At 40.6% G+C, this 18,814-nt stretch overlaps 1 protein-coding gene and 1 pseudogene across 3 annotated transcripts in view; one reads left to right on the top strand and one right to left on the bottom strand.

Annotated features, from left to right (window-relative positions):
• The window catches only part of Azin1 (antizyme inhibitor 1), a 30,401-nt gene extending 16,336 nt beyond the window's left edge, over positions 1 to 14,065 (top strand). For 2 of the 3 annotated variants that reach the window (XM_051159491.1, XM_051159490.1), the window contains 10 exons: positions 1,805 to 2,001; positions 2,757 to 2,930; positions 4,557 to 4,729; positions 6,356 to 6,490; positions 8,384 to 8,465; positions 9,337 to 9,411; positions 10,380 to 10,542; positions 11,518 to 11,633; positions 12,234 to 12,448; positions 13,138 to 14,065. In XM_051159491.1, coding sequence (XP_051015448.1) covers positions 1,900 to 2,001; positions 2,757 to 2,930; positions 4,557 to 4,729; positions 6,356 to 6,490; positions 8,384 to 8,465; positions 9,337 to 9,411; positions 10,380 to 10,542; positions 11,518 to 11,633; positions 12,234 to 12,448; positions 13,138 to 13,249 — 1,347 coding nt within the window. In that variant the 5' untranslated portion in view covers positions 1,805 to 1,899 and the 3' untranslated portion in view covers positions 13,250 to 14,065. The remainder of the gene's footprint in view (positions 1 to 1,804; positions 2,002 to 2,756; positions 2,931 to 4,556; positions 4,730 to 6,355; positions 6,491 to 8,383; positions 8,466 to 9,336; positions 9,412 to 10,379; positions 10,543 to 11,517; positions 11,634 to 12,233; positions 12,449 to 13,137) is intronic. The other variant, XM_051159492.1, reaches the window with a different exon arrangement.
• Positions 7,056 to 7,274, bottom strand: LOC127201143 (NADH dehydrogenase [ubiquinone] 1 alpha subcomplex subunit 3-like; annotated as a pseudogene).
• Positions 14,066 to 18,814: the final 4,749 nt, after the last annotated feature.

Genomic DNA, 18,814 nt, shown 5'->3' with positions numbered 1-18,814 from the left:
GCCTTTTTTTATGAGAACAAAAAGCGGCATTTATCATGTATCTCTGGCTAGCCCAGAACCTACTGTATGCTTCTACCTAGCCTCAGCCTAACAGGAATGCTTCTGCCTCGGGTTCCTAAGAGCTGAGATTACAGGTGTGCACCACCATGCGGCTGTCGCTTAGTTTTGAACATTTTAGAGACAACTTTGGGCTTGCACGTGTTTTACTTTCTTTCTTTCCTCCCCCCCCCCCCCCTTGGTTTTTTGAGACAGGGTTTCTCTGTGTAGCCCCCTGGCTGTCTGAACTCACTTTGTAGACCAGGCTGGCCTCAAACTCATAGTGATCCGCCTCCCTCTGCCTCCCAAGTGCTGGGATTAAAGGCATGCGCCACCATTGCTCAATGTGTTTTATTCTTTAGACAAGGGTCTCCTTGGCTGGCCTCACTTCATGTGCAGTTGATGAAGAACTTAAACTTAGGATCGTGCTTTTAAGTGTTGGGGTTAAGTGCTTGCCACAGCACCCAGTTAGAACCACAATTTGTGAAGTTACTATGACAATTTATAGAAATTACTAGGCCGGGTGGTGGTGATACATGTCTTTAATCTCAGCACTTGGGAGGCAGAGGCAGGTGGATCTCCGTAAGTTCGAGGCCAGCCTGCACTACAGAGCAAGTTCCAGGACAGCCAGAGCTGTTACACAACCTTGTAAGTGGCCTACATTTTAACTTGGAGTTAAGCCTTAGATAGCTACAGATTGTCCCTAACCTGTCCCTCTCCCTTAACCTAATCTAGGGGTTGTTTGTGTGTGTACTTGAGTGTGCATATGTGTGTCTGAAACAGCGTCTCATTATGTACAGTCTAGGGTAGTCTCAAACTCATGATAATATCTTGCCTTCGCAGCCCAACTGCTAGAGTCACTAGCATAAGCTACCAAGCCCAAGTATAGAATTTTATTAGAATACAAATGTCTGTGCTTATTTCTTATTCGAGACATATTTCTCTACATTGCTGTGATTGTCCTGGAATGCACTGTGGCTATAAGTATCGATACTTCCTTTACAGTGTTAGATCATATAACATATATGTGGGATTGTATTTTTAATAAGCTATATTGAACACTTTAAATTTTTTATCTGCATTTAAGTGGTAGTTTTGGGAGCTAGAAATTTAAATAGCCTTGAACTCGATCCTCTTGTGCTGGTAGTGCTGCAATTATATACCTGTATACCTAGCTTGTTTGTGTATAAACACGTGTGGCTATACAGATCAGAGGTCAGCATTCCGTGTCTTACTAGCCGCTGTCTAGCTTAGTCTTTGAGATAAGCTCCCTTGCTAAACGCAGAGCCCACACATTATCTAGATGGCTGTTCCGCAGCTTTAGGGTTCATGTGTCTATGGCAGCTGACTTTTCAGTGTAGGGCTGGAGATAGGGACTCAGGTAGGTCCTGTGCTTCTGTTGCAAGCACGGCACTCATTAAGCCATCACTCCACTTCCTCTTTTTAATTTTTATTTTTTATTTTTATTTTTTTTTGGTTTTTCGAGACAGGGTTTCTCTGTGTAGCCTTGGCCATCCTGGACTCACTTTGTAGACCAAGCTGGCCTCGAACTCACAGCGATTCACCTGTCTCTGCCTCCCAAGTGCTGGGATTAAAGGCGTGTGCCACCACGCCCAGCTAACTGCCTCTTTTTAAATAGTATTTAAAAAGTCCAGTGTCTCTAGAGGTGTTGTGATCATATAAACACTTGACAATTTTAGTGGCTCATTCAGTAAATCCTGTTTTAAACATTGAAGTAACGCAGATGTCGCTCTGACTTCTTTGACAGTTTGTTGCATATTCTAAGGACCCAGACATAGGCTCGGTGGCCCGTCTCTTGTTTTTCCTGGTTTATGACTTTCGGCTTTGTGGAATACGGCTGAGATGAAAGGATTTATTGACGATGCAAACTACTCCGTTGGCCTGTTGGATGAAGGAACAAATCTTGGAAATGTTATTGATAACTATGTTTATGAACATACCCTGGTAAGTGTGCCATTACTATTCAAGATCGGAGTTTGTAATTCTCCAAATTTGAAAACAAAGACCTTGGTACAGTTAAGTTCTTTAACTTTATTTTTGTTTTTGCCTGTGTATGTTAATAGAACTTGGTCACTTAATTCTGGTTTACTACCTAGGAAACTTCCACAGAACCCTATATATTTATTTATTATATTTATTTAGAGACAGGACTTCTCTGGAACCTTGGTAGACCAGGCTGGCCTCGAGCTCACAGCGATCTGCCTGCCTCTTCCTCCCAAGTCCTGGGATTAAAGGCTTATGCCACCAGACCTGACCAGAACTGTACTTATTTATGGTGCTTTTTAAGTCATTTATTTTCTTTTATTGTAAGATTGTTTCCATTTATTTCTGTGAATAGTTTTTGTTTCTTTGTAAAAGCAAGGTTTCCTGTGTTCTTCAAGTTTATTGAAGAGTTCTAAAGTTACTCAAATGTAACCAAGTCTCCTAGCAAAATTTACTTATTTCTCTACTTTGTTATTAGGGTGTTGGAGGGGAATGGCACTTGATGATGCTAGAAACCCAGGAAAACAAGCTGTTCATACCATAGTGTTAGGAAGCTCTTAGTCAAATCTCAGCTCAGGTAGAAATGCTACTTCCATTCAATTTGACATTTAACATTATTGCATATTTAGTGGAGCTTTGTTAAGCACAGTAGGTCTGCTCTTCCCCACATATCTTCTTATTGACTTTTCCTCCCTTTTTTCCACTATCCTCAATAGACAGGGAAAAATGCGTTTTTTGTGGGGGATCTTGGGAAGATCGTGAAGAAGCACAGTCAGTGGCAGAATGTGGTGGCTCAGATAAAGCCATTTTACACAGTGAGGTGCAACGCCACGCCAGCTGTTCTCGAGATCTTGGCAGCTCTTGGAACTGGGTTTGCTTGTTCCAGCAAAGTAAGTATTTCTCTTTCCCACCAATACCAGCATTTTGAAATCACTAACTCCTAACTATACTTACCATACATAGCAAATGCAAAAGGTTTGATGTTTCAGTTTTATAACTATTTAAATGTAGTCCAGCTTGGGAAGCCTATTAATTTTTCAAGTGCATTGATAAAGGGATGTTACACTGTGATGAACTTTGGAGACATTTTTTCTGATGAGTCAAGAACTTTTAAAAGAAATTCTTTATTTTATGTGTATGTCTTTATCTCTGCATGTAGGTATGTGTACCACGTTACCAGCAGAGGCCAGAAGTAGGTGTTGGGTTCTCTGGAACTCTGGATGGATTTTTTGTTTGTTAGTTTTTCTAGACAGGGTTTCTCTGTGTAGCCTTGGCGGTCATGTACTCACTTTGTTGTAGACCAGGCTGGCCTCGAACTCACAGAGACCCGCCTGCCTCTACTGTCACACCGAGCTGGAACTAGAGTTATGGATGGTTGCAAGCTTCTATGTAAATAGCGAGTGCTGGGAATCACACCTAAGTTCTCTGCAAGAATAGCAGTGTTAACGATCGGCTGTGGTTAGTTCCTTTAACTCCAGCATTTGGAGATGGGCGCAGGAAGATCAGACGTTCAGGGCGAGTTACAGCACCTCAATGAGTTTGAGTACACGTAACCCGCTCTCAAAGCTGAATCTCTTCATTCTTAGGTTCCCCCCACACCCCCAGGAGCTCTAGCCCAAGCTGATCTTAAACTCTCTGTGTAGCTGATGATGGCTTTGAATTTCTGATCCTTTTGCCTCTACCTCTTTGGAACTAGGGGCAGGTATGGCCCACCATACCCAATTTATATGGTTCTGTGAATCAAGCCCAGGGCCCCATATCTTTTAATTAAGCAAACACTCTGCAACAACCACATCTCCAGTCCTGTTCTAAGATACTTCTGACTACAGTAAATATTTGTAAACTATGAGGTTGCTCCTGATGAGAGGTTTTTGCCAGGATGGAGGAGATGGCTCCGCAGTTAAAGTACATACTGCCTTTGCACAGAGAAACCTGAATTTGATTCCCAGCAGCTCAGAACTACCTGTAACTCTAGCTCCAGGGGTATCCAGTGTATCTGGCTTCTGAGGACACTTCTACTCACCAGGAGAGAGAGTGTGCACACACAAACACATGTGCATACTTAAAATAGTTTGTTTTTAAAGTTTATTGTATTTATGTGTGGGGGCTCGCAAGTTCCATGTGTACCTGTGGAAGTCAAGATAGCTCTTAGGATAAGTTCATTTGTTCTACCATGTAGAAGTGGCGCACTCCTTTAATCCCAGCACTCCGGGAGGCAGAGGCAGGCAGGTGGAACTCTGTGAGTTCCAGAGCAGTCTGGTCTACAAAGCGAGTCCAGGACAGCCAAGGCTACACAGAGAGACCCTGTCTCGAAAAAGAAAACAAAACACAATAGAGAGGTTTTTACCAAATTGTGATTCTGTTATATTATATTGGTTTAACCAAAAGATAATTAATGTATAGGCCTATTTAGAAGGTGTGTGGGTTCAGTCCTCTGCATTAGCGGGGGAAAGGATTAAGGTACTCACAAGTAATTAAAATTTTGCTGCTAAATGATAGTGTTAACTCTTTTATAGAATGAAATGGCTCTAGTGCAAGAATTGGGTGTATCTCCAGAAAACATCATTTACACAAGTCCGTGTAAGCAAGTGTCTCAGATAAAGTATGCAGCAAAAGTTGGAGTAAATATCATGACATGTGACAATGAAATTGAATTAAAGAAAATTGCAAGGAATCACCCAAACGCCAAGTAAGTGTACACCTAAGTACTTGAAAATATTGTTGCTAATAAATGTTAGTTTGTCAAGCTAGAGCAGGGGAGCGATAATGGCAGAGCCACTGGTATGTACTGAAACTTAACATTGTTTAGGCGTTATGAAAAGGGCCAACAGCATTTTATTTTCTGCCTACTTTTGGTCCTTTTTATGGAATTGAGATGGATTGAAGCATTCTGGGATATTATTGGCTCATGAAAGAAAATTTGATGTGGTCAAGTTAGTCAGAGCTGTATGTATGTTCCTAAAAGTAAGTGAGTGAGTGTGTGTGTGTGTCTTTTGTCTAACTCAGCATTTCTTAACTGCTGGTTCCCAACCAGGGTCAAAGAGCCCCTTTACAAGGGTTGCCTAAGACCATTGGAAAACCAGATATTTACAATACAAGTCATAATAGTAGCAAAATTATACTTAGGAAGCAGCAACAAAAATAATTTTGTGGGTGAGGAAGGTGGTCACCACAACGCGAGAAACTATTTAAAGGGTCAAAGCCTCAGGAAGGTTGAGAAACATTGGTCTAATTTGGTGGCTTTACTGGTGTTAAGGCATTCATTACCCTGAAAACCTCTGGATAAAGGTCTTTGGGGAAAAATTACAAACACTGTTTTTCAGAAAAGGATAGGATTTTCAGAAACAGACAAGCTTTGGTTTAGTATGCAGTATTTGATAGTTGATTCTAACTGTATGGGAAATTTTTTGTTCTTATGAAATCTTTCTGATTAAGAATCACCAAAACTCCTTGGGAAAATTCTATAAATAGCATTTATGCATATGTAGCTTTTAAGCAAGTGATTATTACTTAATTCCTGAAAATGTTTGGTCATTCTTAATGGTTTTATTTTAGTTGTCAGAGGTTTCAAACGAAATTAGTAGCCAGGCATGGTGGCGCACGCCTTTAATCCCAGCACTCTGGAGGCAGAGGCAGGTGGATCCCCGTTAGTTCAAGGACAGCCAGGGATACATACAGAGAAACCTTGTCTCAACCCCCCACACCCCCCTCCAAAGAAAAAAGAAATTAGTAGATATTGAATCAGGGATGGTGTTGAGATATGCACATAGTGACTAAAATGTCCTAGCCCTAGCCTTTTCCATTAGAAACCTAGGGTTTGAAGGACAAAAATATGTTTGTTAGCTAGCTAGAAAGATCTAGGGGCTTTGATAGTTTTAAAGGCCCTTACTATTTTTAGTGAAAGACACTGATGTCATTGCTGTTCGATCTAGTGTTTCGTTTTGGGGGTTTTGTTTTTTGTTTTTTGTTTTTTTATTTTTTTTTTGGGGGGGGGTGAGTTCATGAACTGGTGGACTTCATTTGGAAGTAATGTCGTCTTTCATTACAGAGCTCAACTGGTACTCTTGCTGCTACAAGAGAATTTTAACTTGCTGCATTTTCCAAAATTCCATCCTTGCAAGCTTCATGCCTTAGGCCCTAATTGCTAGTTTTTTCTCTATACAGGATTGTTTCTCATTAGGTTCACTTGATTCATCCATCGCTGGATTTGTGAACACTGGCAACATAGTCAACACACTTCCTACAACCTTCAGGCTTCACATGTGCTGATGATGATGTAAACCAACTTGCCCCAATCATCTTCCCCTTCTCTTAGGGTCTTACTGCATATTGCAACGGAAGATAATATTGGAGGTGAAGATGGTAACATGAAGTTCGGCGCTACACTGAAGAACTGTAGGCATCTTTTGGAATGTGCCAAGCAACTTGATGTCCAAATAATTGGGGTTAAGTGAGTATTTATAGTTTTTTAGTACAGAAAATACCTTTTTTTAAAGACAGAGTCTCTCTGTGTAGTCTTAGCGCTAACTCTGCAAACATGTAGACCAGTGCGTCCTCACACCCAGAAAGAGCCTCTGCCTCTTGAATGTCAGTATTAGATGTACTCCTGCTCCACCAGGCTAAGCATGTCTTTCTGTACTGTTGTTTAGTAAGGCTGTCTATCTCCTTTCTCCTGTGAAATTGATGAGACGTGCAGAGTAGTAAAACCTCTTGTTTTTGGGTTCGCCATGCTAGGCACTGAACTCAAGCCTTTGCTTATCGTTACACTGCATCTTTGTCTTTTTATTTATTTTCTTTCGGTTTTGAGATAGTCTTACTATGTAGCTCTGATTGGACTGAACCTGAAATTCTGCTTTATTTCCCAAGTGCTAGGATTGTTGATTTACCACCAGCTAAATCATCTTCTAATTTGAAAGGAGGAATTTGCTCCCTATTCTAATACTTTTTTTCTTCTTCTTTTTCACGTTTTTATTGGAGGGCAGCAGGGAAGGGGCCTGTTCCATCAGCAAGAGTATTCACAGGTTCTTCAGCCATTCCAAGCATGGGCCCTGAGGGTCCTGGGGGTGGCTGGGGCACTGGGTAGTTGTAGGGTGTGGCCTGGTTTATCCTTTCTGGATACTTGGAGGAGCTGATCATGGGCATAATTACAGCGAGGCTTCAGACAGAAAGACAGCACCAGTACCGGCTCCTTCCCCCCAGGCCTTCTTGAGGAAGGCAGGGATTCTCCCGGCCATCATGGTCTTGGAGGCCCTAACACTTTATAAAATGGCATTAACCTATAAGGTTTTTTGTGTTTTTGTTTTTTTTTTGTCTCTTAATCCCTCAATGGTGCACTTCAGTAAATCAGACTTTGAAGTATGATGTGGTGCCTACAGTCCCATCATTAGGCATTAGAGACAGGAAGGGAATTAGGAGTTAAAGGCCAGCTCTGTCTACATGAGACCCTGTCTCCAGAAGGGGGCAGGGAGGGCTTCATATGTTTTCTTTTTTTTAAGTATGAAGTAGGTGTTTTGGTGCTAGAGAGGTGGCTCAGCAGTTTCACTGGCTGCTCTTCCAGAGGTCCTGAGTTCAATTCTCAGCAACCACGTGATGGTTCACAACCATCTCTAATGGGCTATAATTCCCTCTTCTGGTATACATGATGACAGAGCACTTGTATATAATATTTAATAGGTGGTTTGGTCTGGTTTTTTGTTTAGAACAGGATCTCTAGCCCAGCTGATCTGGAACTTTAGTCAGATGATTTGGTGTTCAAATGAGTTTGTGATGGCACTTGGTTGATGGTGCTTGTTGCTGTATACATAAAAGCACATCGTGCTTTAGATCCATGAGCTATGACTGTTTTGTGTTGCTGTGATAGACAATTGGAAAAGAAAGGTGTCTAGGTCCGTCACACACAGCAGAGGCAGGACCTCAAGGCAGGAGCTGCAACAGAGCGCACAGATAGGGGCTTGGTCCACCCACCTTCTAACGCTGTCTGTACAGACGACGATTCAGGGGGCTGCGCTCCATCCATTAGTAACAATGTGCCCCACAGAGAATGCACATAGACCATCCGATGGAGGCATTCTCTCATTTGACGATCCCTTTTCCTGGGTAACTCTACTTGGTATCAAGTTTAAAAATAAATAAAAACACCTAGCCAGCATAGTAACTGATACTTTTATTTATAGAGTTACAGTTTTATTCGAGCATTGTGGTATAATTTGCATGATTAGAATCTATTGTACCAAATGTTTGGTAAAGTTTAAAAATGCACTCAACAGGTCAGAATGATAATTGAAAGGATTACACAAAGGTGCTTCAAAACCATACTTTAAATTACTACTTTTATTTCTTTCAGATTTCATGTTTCAAGTGCTTGCAAAGAATATCAAGTATATGTACATGCCCTGTCTGATGCTCGATGTGTGTTTGACATGGCTGTAAGTTCTCTTATTTATTCTCCTATCTTAAACCAGGGTCTTAAGTTGTTCTTAAGTTGTTTCAGATTTTTTTTTCAACTAGTATGAATTAATTGCTGATTAAAATTAGTGTAGGACACACATGATACAATCTTATTTTTTAAAAGAGTTTATCTGGGTGTTGCTTACATGTATGTATGTGCATGCTGGTGCTCAGAGGTCAGAGCTCCTGGAACTGGCATTAAGGATGGTTTAAGCTGAGAACTGAACCCAGGTCCTCTGCAAGAATAGCAAGTGCTCTTAACCACTGAGCCATTTCTCCAGTCGTGCATACCTGATTATTAGTTTTTTGGTTTTTGTCTTTGTAGACAGGGTTTCTCTGTGTAGCCCTGCTATCTTGGAACTCTGTTCTATAGGCCAGGTTGGCTTCAAACTCAGAACGGCCTGCCTCTGCCTCCTAGTGGTGGGATTAAAGGCTCAGTTCAACACAATAATAATTTAAGTGGGCAAAAGAACGGAGTAGAAATTTAATGACTGCCTTAAAGAACAAGACAAGAGCAAGGAAACAATATACATAATATTTAATCTCTTCCTGTTATTAACCAAAAAAGTTGTTTTGATAGCAGACAACTTGCTAGTAACTTAAGTACTCAGGACCCTGAGGCAAGAAGATATATCTGAGACCAGCCTTGTTTGAAAGACCTTTTCTGGGGGAAAAAAGTATAAAGCTGGCCATGGACTTAACAAAAAAAATTTTTTAAAGAAAATCAAAGTAATTTGTATTACTAAAGATCAGAAATATTTACTGACTAGGAGGACAGGATTGTTTGGTTTGTCTATTTATTTATATACATTACAATTTGGGAACTTAGAGGGTCTTTTTTGTCTCTAGGGAGAATTTGGTTTTACAATGAACATGTTAGACATCGGTGGAGGCTTCACAGGATCTGAAATTCAGTTGGAAGAGGTAAATTTTTTTTTTTTAAATTAATTTATTCTTGTTACATCTCAATGTTTATCCCATCCCTTGTATCCTCCCATCCCCCCCCCCCCCCCATTTTTCCATTATTCCCCTCCCCTATGACTGTTCCTGAGGGGTATTACGTCCCCCTATATATTCTCATAGGGTATCAAGTCTCTTCTTGGCTACTGCTGTCCTTCCTCTGAGTGCCACCAGGTCTCCCCCTCCAGGGGACATGGTCAAATGTGAGGCACCAGAGTACGTGAGAAAGTCGTATCACACTCTCCACTCAACTGTGGAGAATATTCTGACCATTGGCTAGATCTGGGAAGGGGTTTAAAGTTTACCGCCTGTATTGTCCTTGGCTGGTGCCTTAGTTTAAGAGGTAAATTTTTTTCAGTGGTTGCTTATATTGGGATAATCTGTTACTTATTTGCTACATAATCAATTAGTGGGTATATACGCCAGATTTTTTTTTTTAATAATAGGAATAAACTAGAGCCTATAACACTCTTCGTAAAGTTTCTAAGAAAATAAAGAGGAAACTAGACAACCTACTTTAATGTTTAAAATTCTATGAATCACAAAATAGGTCACTCATTTTACTTGTTGATTTATTGATGTGCTAAGCATCAAATTCAATCTCACACAAGCTAGGCAAGTACTAAATTGCTGAGCTACACCATAGCTCACGGAATCATTTAAATTGTGGTTACATATGGACTCCCAACTTAGTGGCAAGATGCATATCACTCCTGCCTTCATTCTGCAGTGGGTTTCTGTTTTGTTTTGTCTTTTAATTAATGCCATTGTGATTATTCCCAAATAAGCCTATGTGAAAGTTGTGTTAATTAAAGACGCCTGCTAAGCTTGTTGCTCTGTTGCTTAGTTTTCTTAGGGAACTTTAGTAGCTGTTGAACCTAGAATCCTATAATCCAGTATTGAAACTTAAATCTACAACTTAAAACCCATAGGTTAATCATGTTATCAGCCCTCTGTTGGATATTTACTTTCCTGAAGGATCTGGCATTCAGATAATTTCAGAACCTGGAAGCTACTATGTATCTTCTGCATTTACACTTGCAGTTAATATTATTGCTAAGAAAGTTGTTGAAAATGATAAATTTTCCTCTGGAGGTAAGTTATACAAGTTTATATTTTATATTTTAGACAAAATTTCACCTTGTGATTTTTCTAAAGTCCAAGATTTTGTTACATTCCTCTTGTCTCAGATGAAGAATCTGTCTTATGCTTTGCGACAGGGCCAGGTGTTGTTTAAATTCACCCTCAAGTCAAACCAACAAAGACTGCTGTGTGTCATTGTAGAAATACAGTTTACATTAAGATGATTTTTTTTTTTTCACTATGGAATAGCCTTTAGTCCAGCAGAGGCAGGTCGATTGCTGTAAGTTTGAGGCTAGCCTGGCCTACAAAGCGAGTCCAGGACAGCCAAGGCTACACAGAAAGAAAGAAAGCACATGATAATGGTCTGTTCTAATATTGATGGTGTTGTGTTTGGGCTTGGGTGGTGGATATTTCACTGGTTTTTGTTTACTTTAAGATTTTGTATCTCGTGTGTGTGGTTTGTATGCTTGTGAATATTAGTATAGATGCCTAAGAGGCTAGAGGTGTGGGGATCCCTCTGAGCTAGAGTTATGGTCTGCTTAACAAGGATGATAGAAATTGGACTTTGAGCCCTCTGAAAGAGCAGCATGTGCTTTCATCTGCTGAGCCATCTCTCCAGCCTCTCCTGGGTTTTGCTTTTGTTTCTTTAGGAACTGGGTCCTACTCTTGAAGCATAGGTTAACTAGGAAGTCACTGTGGAGCTAAGTACCCTCCTGTGTGAAATGCGGGATTGCAGACATGGGCCACAACAGTAGGTCTCTGTACACTTTAGCTTCTGGTGCATCAAGGTGTTTTGGGCTCATTGGCCTTTCCCAGTCTCAGTACTGTATTCAGTTATTTTCTCCATGGAGCCCTGGCTTATTTTTCTGGAGGGTAGAGAGAATTTAAACCCAGGGAAGGAGTATTGATTCTATTGTGAGAATAGAATTCCTTTGTTAGGTGTATTCATTTTGTTGTGTTTTAAATTCACTTTTCCTTTTATTTCAGTAGAAAAAAATGGGAGTGATGAACCAGCCTTCGTGTATTACATGAATGATGGTGTTTATGGTTCTTTTGCAAGTAAACTTTCTGAGGACTTAAATACCATTCCAGAGGTTCACAAGGCAAGTGTTAGTTTTGCCAAATATATTTAGTAGTTTTGTTTTGCCAACATATTTAGTAGTTCCAAAGCAAAACAAAAATCAAGGCTGCTAAATGGTTTAATGGGTAAGGCACTAAGCCTAAGGTGCTCACATGGCGATGAAAGAGAACTGATCCATGCAGATTGTCCTCTGACCTTCAGCCATGCACCCCTAAGCACACACATGCACAATACACAGAGAAAAAAATGTAGTTAATAAATTTTTTTAAATGCAGTACGAATATCCTTGTGTTAGTGACTTGGCAAAGCTGAGTCCATTCTCCTAATATACAAGGCCCTGCATTCAATCACCAAGAATCCTGCCACCTCAAACTTTGGCTGTTAAAATAATTAACCTTTTCTAAAATTTTTATTTTTATTTTTGAGTGTTTTTTCTGGGGCTCATCATGTTCTGATCTTTTCTGGTTTTTTTGTTTGTTTTGTGGAGTGCATAGTAACAATTGAGACTTATGCCTGGCCCTCAATCTCCTATAGATGTGTAAGACCTGAGAAACTGAAAATGCTTTTACTCACATACAGATTCAAAACCTTAAAGAATTTGACAAATTTTCTTTTTCTACAGAAATACAAGGAAGATGAGCCTCTGTTTACAAGCAGCCTTTGGGGTCCATCCTGTGATGAGCTTGATCAAATTGTGGAAAGCTGTCTTCTTCCTGAGCTGAATGTGGGAGATTGGCTTATCTTTGATAACATGGGAGCAGATTCTTTCCATGAGCCATCTGCTTTTAATGATTTTCAGAGGCCAGCTATTTATTACATGATGTCATTCAGTGATTGGTAAGGTGATTTTATTTAAAAGCAGATGAGATATTTGAAGTGGTATTTAAAAATTGCTAATCCTTATATACGAAATTTATATATAGCTTAAAGTACTAAGAAAAGAGTCATTTAAATGTAAATTTCACACCATGACAGACGAAGGCAATAGTTTTCTTTTTCTTGTCTTTTGCTTGAGATAAGGTCTCAATATAATCCTGGCTGTCCTGGAACTCAGTATACCAGGCTAGCCTTGAACTAACAGAGGCACAGCTGCCTCTGCCAGGATTAAGTCAGCTAGGATTAAAGGATGTGCCATCACACCCAGTGATAGTTCCTTAATGTATATTTAGCCTTTGCTTTAAAAGTAGAGAAGTCCTGGTGGTGTGGAGATGACTGCCCTGAGAGGTCAGGACGAGATGAGTTGGGGTGGCAGCGCTACTCCCACACAGCAGCCAGAAGAGCCACTGGAACTTGAATAACTCCAGCCTTCCACAAGAGCAGTGTGTACGCTTAACCAATTGGACATTTCTCCAGGCTCTCATACCCCTTTCTCACATGGATTTCAGAGTTTAAAGTTGTTATCAGGCTTACATAGCAAGCACTTTTACTTGCCATCTCCCTTGCCAAGAAACAGATTTAGGAGGAACTGGAAGGTTAAGTGTATTTGTGTATTTAAATCCTGAGTTTTGCTTATTCTTAAATAACAGGTGTGAGATGCAAGATGCTGGAATGACTTCAGATGCAATGATGAAGAACTTCTTGTTTGCACCCTCTTGCATTCAGCTGAGCCAAGAAGACGGCTTTTCCACTGAAGCTTAAGCAGGCATTAACGCTTCTTTAGATCTGAAGTCGCAGGTTAAGTTTGTCTGGTCTACATTCCAGTGTGGGGAAAAAATTTAATCAATCTTTATTCTGTTAATTCTCTTGGAAACAAATTCATAGTAATAGCTATTTGGGACCAGACAAAATCAGCTTTCATCTGTAATTCATTGGGGTAATGGGGAATTTAGATAATGTATCCAGACTTAAACATACCAGTTTGACCCACCCCTTAAGCGTTTAAAATAAAATATGCAACAAAATGGATGACTTAGTGGAGATGGAAGCCCATTAATTGGGTTCCCCATCAAATCGTTTACATACAAGTACACAGTTTTTATAATAAGGATTCCTGTTAAAAGTCTTGTAAAGTTGATGTCTTTCACCCAGATATATCACATGTGAGTGGAAGACCAGTGTGACTTCATTAGATATGTTTAGTGTATTTAGGATGTGTAAATTTGTGCTTTGAACTTTAGTTTAATAAATGTAAAATTGCATCATAGTATTTGTTGTATTTGACCTAATGTAACCCTTGTATGATTGCAATAAAACTTTGTGTAGATTTTACTGTTTTTTTTTTTTCAGGCTAAACCTTTGGGAGCGGGGCTGACTAGCAAAGGTAGTTTTGAAGTAGTTGTGGGAATGGTCTGTTTTGAGGACTAGTTTTCCTTACAGTCCATTGAAGTTTGGTTTCGCTCAATACACTTTTTAGTTATTTAATTAGTAATTTAAGTAAAAGTGTTTGGTAAATCATTGTGAAGTTCAGATTCATTATGGAGCGTTGATGTGCAGTAAGCATGGCGTTTAACACTTTTAACACCAAACAATGTTAGCCCTGCATAAACCAATTGTAATCATCGCGTTTCTGTATAGATAGGATGCATAGAGTACTTTAGTAAATCTTTCCATCACAATCTTTTGACTGATAGAGAAGATTTTATTAAACACTGAAAACTTGTTGGGGAGGGGAAAGAGACTGCAGAGGACTGCAGGACCCTAACCTTAAAGAAGGGCTATGTCTGTCTATACCCAGCATCCTGATGCCTCTTCGCACAGACATTTCAATCCAGAGGGCTTTGGGGTGGTGAAGCACACTTCCTTCAATTTCTCACTTGTAATGGTATCAAATTGGAACCTTTTCTTGTTATTGGTTTGAATCTAGTCACTTAGTTCCTTGTTATTGCCCATTTGTTCAACCTTAGTAGCTCTTTTTGTAGTGCAGCTTGGTGGTGGTGGGAGTTAGCATCACTCACCTGACACGCTTGCCAGGAATTTACTTTGTTCATTGCTAGTGTGTTAGTCCTTGGTCTCAGAATCACAGTAATGAGACACTTACAGGGGTCACTTTCCCTAACTTACTCTATGTTCACAAGTGGAATTCCTGTCTCCCAAGAGGAAATGTGACTTCACTTTGGTGCCAATGGACAGAAAATTCTACCTGTGCTACATAGGAGAAGTGTGGGATGCACTTAAATAGCTGGTTTTCACACCTTGTCTTCAAGGTGTAAAGAAATCGATCATGAATCTCTAATTTCAATCTCAAACCAGTAGGTGCTTAATATTTTTGATTTGAATATTGCCCACTTGAATATCATGGGTTCTATTAATTATAAGAACAACTAAGGACCCCAGTCCATTGTCACCTATTTGCCCTTGGACTTTTATCCAAGGTATAATATGGGGTTTTATGCAAAATTCCAAGCTACCATGTAACTTTGAACTAACAAGGAGGAGGAATTGTTTCTTACCTTCTTGGTATTACGCATTGTTGTGGTCCAGAAATGCCAGCGTGTAAAGGATGGTACAACTTGAGTCCTTGGCTTGACTGTATAGGCTTGAGCTTTGTGGCATATCAATTTTGCTGTCTGCATAGGAGAGCGGTTGTATGTAACAGCCCAGAATTGCTAGGCTCACATGTGAATGATAGGTAAACTTAAGAATGTCTGTATTGTATTTGAAGATTGTTTGCCATAAATCTAAAGTTAAACCTATGTATTTCAATTTGGTATGCTTAAGAATAATTAATGTAAAATCGTTTTATATGACATTGTAATCTCAGTTCAAAATCTAACTGATATAAAACCCAAATGATTTCTATATATAGTAAATTGAACTGTAAAGGTTAACTTGTGTGATTCTGAATACACAGATAAAAATGTTTTTATTCCTCATGCTTTGATGGCTTCTATCATGAAATAGACATGAAATTTTATGAATTTTGTGCATATTGCCCATGTTCTTTCAGAATCTATTAAAAGTAAAGTGATCTTGGAATTGCTTAGCACAATAAAGGCTTTGATGGGTGGGTATTCATGGGACCACTTTTTAAAACTTGATTTAGAAGTTGATATACTCACTATTCAGTATAAATTTAGATTTAAAAAAGAAAAACCAAAATAATTACTCAACTGTTTTGGCCTGTTGAAATGAAAATCAACGCCACAGTTGTTTATTTGGTAACACAGGAAATTCATTCTTAGTGTTTTCCCAGAAGGATCACTGGGTTTACACAGTATTGTCTAGGTAATAGCTTATAGGATGGTGGATGGTGGAGAAGAGGTAGATTGTCTTCATCCTGCCTGCTTGCTTCCAGCCTGCTTCTGACACTTTGTATTCTAGCAGAGACCAGACACCTAACCTTTCTATACTGATAGGAACTAATGGGATCTAACAGTTGCTAAGGTACCAGGTCACTGGGGATTGTAGTTACTTTGTCTGGCAAATGACAGAAGTCATCATACACTCTTTCTTTTTGCTTTTTGCCTTGGGCTACTGTACAATCCTGCCAATTAGCTGATTTAACATTAACTTGCAGTGTTATTTTTTAAAAAAAAGTCATTTAGCCGTGAAGTGTCTGACAGCCAGTTAGACCGTGTAGTGCATGAGTTTGTGCAATGTAGCTTTCACGGTTAGGATGGACCTTTCCAGGAATTAAAAGCTGTTGGCTAGATTTTTGGGTTGTTCTTGTTTATTTGACATTGTAGCTGACCCTGGCCTAAAAATCACTGAGACACAAGCCTCCTGAGATGTGTACTGCCATACCAAGAAAAAACTGAACTGGCATTTGCTAGAGGCTATTTTGTTGTAGATGCTCTGTATTTTGGCTTAAGTCTAAGCTAAGTAGCTTTAAAGATGGCTAATTTCCTCCATCTTAACTAGTTTCCTCTGAAGAAACCCAGGCTAGAAGTAAGCTCTCCTGGCTGTGGGATAAGCACAAGAAGGCAGTGCCTATGTGTGATGGGATGTCTGAAGTAGAAACTACTTTGCATGTAATTCCCTAGCCATAAAGAAACAATAGATTATACAGTCATGCCTCTTTAGAAGGCCTCAAGATAGGGCGGGATGTTCAGCTGAGCCACACTTCACTTCCATCAAGCCAAGGGTGGTAATCGCTTCCCAGTTTCTGGGATGTTTTCTCATCTCTAAATGTCAAGCCTTTGATCCTTTATTTAAACAGTAAGTTGCCCCGGCTGGCCTTGAACTCTTGACAGGGTTTCTCTAGGTAGCCTTGGCTGAGATTACAGGCATGTGCCACCATGCCTGGCTCTGGCCTTGAACCAGCCCGGATGCAGCATTTTCAAAAATGTCAGATGTAGGGAAGTTCCCTTTGTAGTCCCTATCACCCTGGGTAGTGTAATATGTCTTCCGTAATTGTCTACTTTTAAAGTAATTAGTATTTTTCCTATTAGGTGTTTCTCAAATATCTGATAACCCTTGTGAGTGGTAAAGGGCAGTCAGGTGTGTAATTTGTCAACTGGGGGGAAATGTGCCCTTGCAGATTAATTGGTGAACAATGTGTCATTACTGTGAACTCTGCGGATTGGCCACCACCCCTTCTTGCCTGCTGAAGGATAATGGGCCATCTGGCGGCATTTTTAGCCAAGCAGGGTTAAGAGGGGTTGGCTGGGCTGAAGGCTTCTCTGTAAATAGAGCACCCTGCTATATGCCAGGTGTGGCCTGCTTCTTGCCACCGCTCTGTGTGTGGAGGTCAGGATACCTTGGAGTTGTCTCTTCACCTTTTGGGTCACAGAAATCCAGCTCAGGACTGGGGACAGGGATGCCAAGGTATGACCTAGCTAAAAGAGCAAGGTCCAGGCTTGGTGAGATGCATGCACTCAGGGCCAACTTCTGGCTCCACGAAGGCTTGTGCAGCACCAGCACTCAAGTGGCAGAGGCAGGCAGAATTTAAGGCCAGCCTAGTACAGAGAGAGTTCCAAGACGGCCAGAGCAAGACAGAGTTTGTAATTAGTGCCAGAACCCAGTGAGCTGAAGTAGCTAATACTTCTTTGAACTCTTACATGTAAGGCGGAAACTAGGTAAGGATGCCTAGGTAGTCTCAGCCCCTGGGAGACCAGCCTGGGCTTACATAGCTAGACTGTCAACAAAAAGGAGTGACCAAGCAGTATATTAGTAACATCGGGGGCACCCTTTAAAAGGTGTGGCAGGAGGCAGAGCCAAGTGGACCTATTGGAATTTGAGGCCACCTGGTCTAATGATAATGAGTTCCAGGACTGTCAGGGCTACATAGAGAAACCCTGTCTTCTCTCCACCCCACCCCTGCATCCCCCCTCCCCCCCCCAAAAAAAGAAGTGGATAAAAATAAGTGAACGCTCTGGGAGCCAGAAACATGCTGTGAGTTTGAGGACAGCCAAGGCTATACAGAGAAACCTTGTCTCAAACAACCATTTTCTAGGGAGAGAAGCTGCCAGCCGGCTGTGCACGCCAAGTTCCAGGTTGGAACCTGCAATAAATTCGCTCTTCCTCGCAAAATAAATAAACAAAACAAATAAATAAATAAATAAAAATTCTAAAGCCCTACTAAAGATGCCTCTACAGGCTGGCCTTGGGACACAAAGAAATATTTGTGTAGCAGCAGCTGATAATGCCACTAGATGTCGCTCCCGGACCACATTTGGTAGTGTGCCTGGATCATGCAGCTATACTAAAATTGTCAGTGTCCTGCCAACCATCCTTTGTATTGCTCCCATGTTGTAATGTCCAGGAACTAAGGGTGGAGGATTTGAGCCTCATTCTGCCCCTCCCCCATCCCACAATGCACACCGGCAATTAGCAGTAGCTGTTGGAACTCAAAGTTGTAACCAAAGGTTTTCCTTTAACCAAGAACAAGAACTCAGAACGCAACTGAAGCATAGGGAGGGGTCCTGTGTCTGAAACAATATATTGGCAAAGGCTTACAAAGGCAAGCTTATGGGATGTGCCTGAATACTGGGTTGCAGTCCTAGCTTTTCCACATCCTCAACCATCTTCAGGACATGAGTACAGCCAAACAAAGCAAAGTTGGAACCCAGAGCCCCTTTTTTCTTTGAGCCTGCAAAGCAAAAATAAATAAAATAGCTGGTTGGTTGGGGAAAGGGGGAATTTGGCTGATTAATTCATGGAGCTGGTTTTCTGTGTGACTGGGGTACAGTCCTTTGACTTTGGTAGAAGTAGGCAAGGCAACAGGGTTTGTAGGAGACTGGGTCTGACAGCATTTAGTCTGTTTCCCAGTCAAGCTTTGTTTCTCTCAAGCAGCTTTCTCACATCTAAACACAGGTTCACCAA

The sequence above is a fragment of the Acomys russatus genome, chromosome 17 (genome assembly GCF_903995435.1).
Source record: "Acomys russatus chromosome 17, mAcoRus1.1, whole genome shotgun sequence".
Taxonomy (NCBI): Eukaryota; Metazoa; Chordata; class Mammalia; order Rodentia; family Muridae; genus Acomys; species Acomys russatus.
This window is presented reverse-complemented; position numbering and strand designations above follow the sequence as displayed.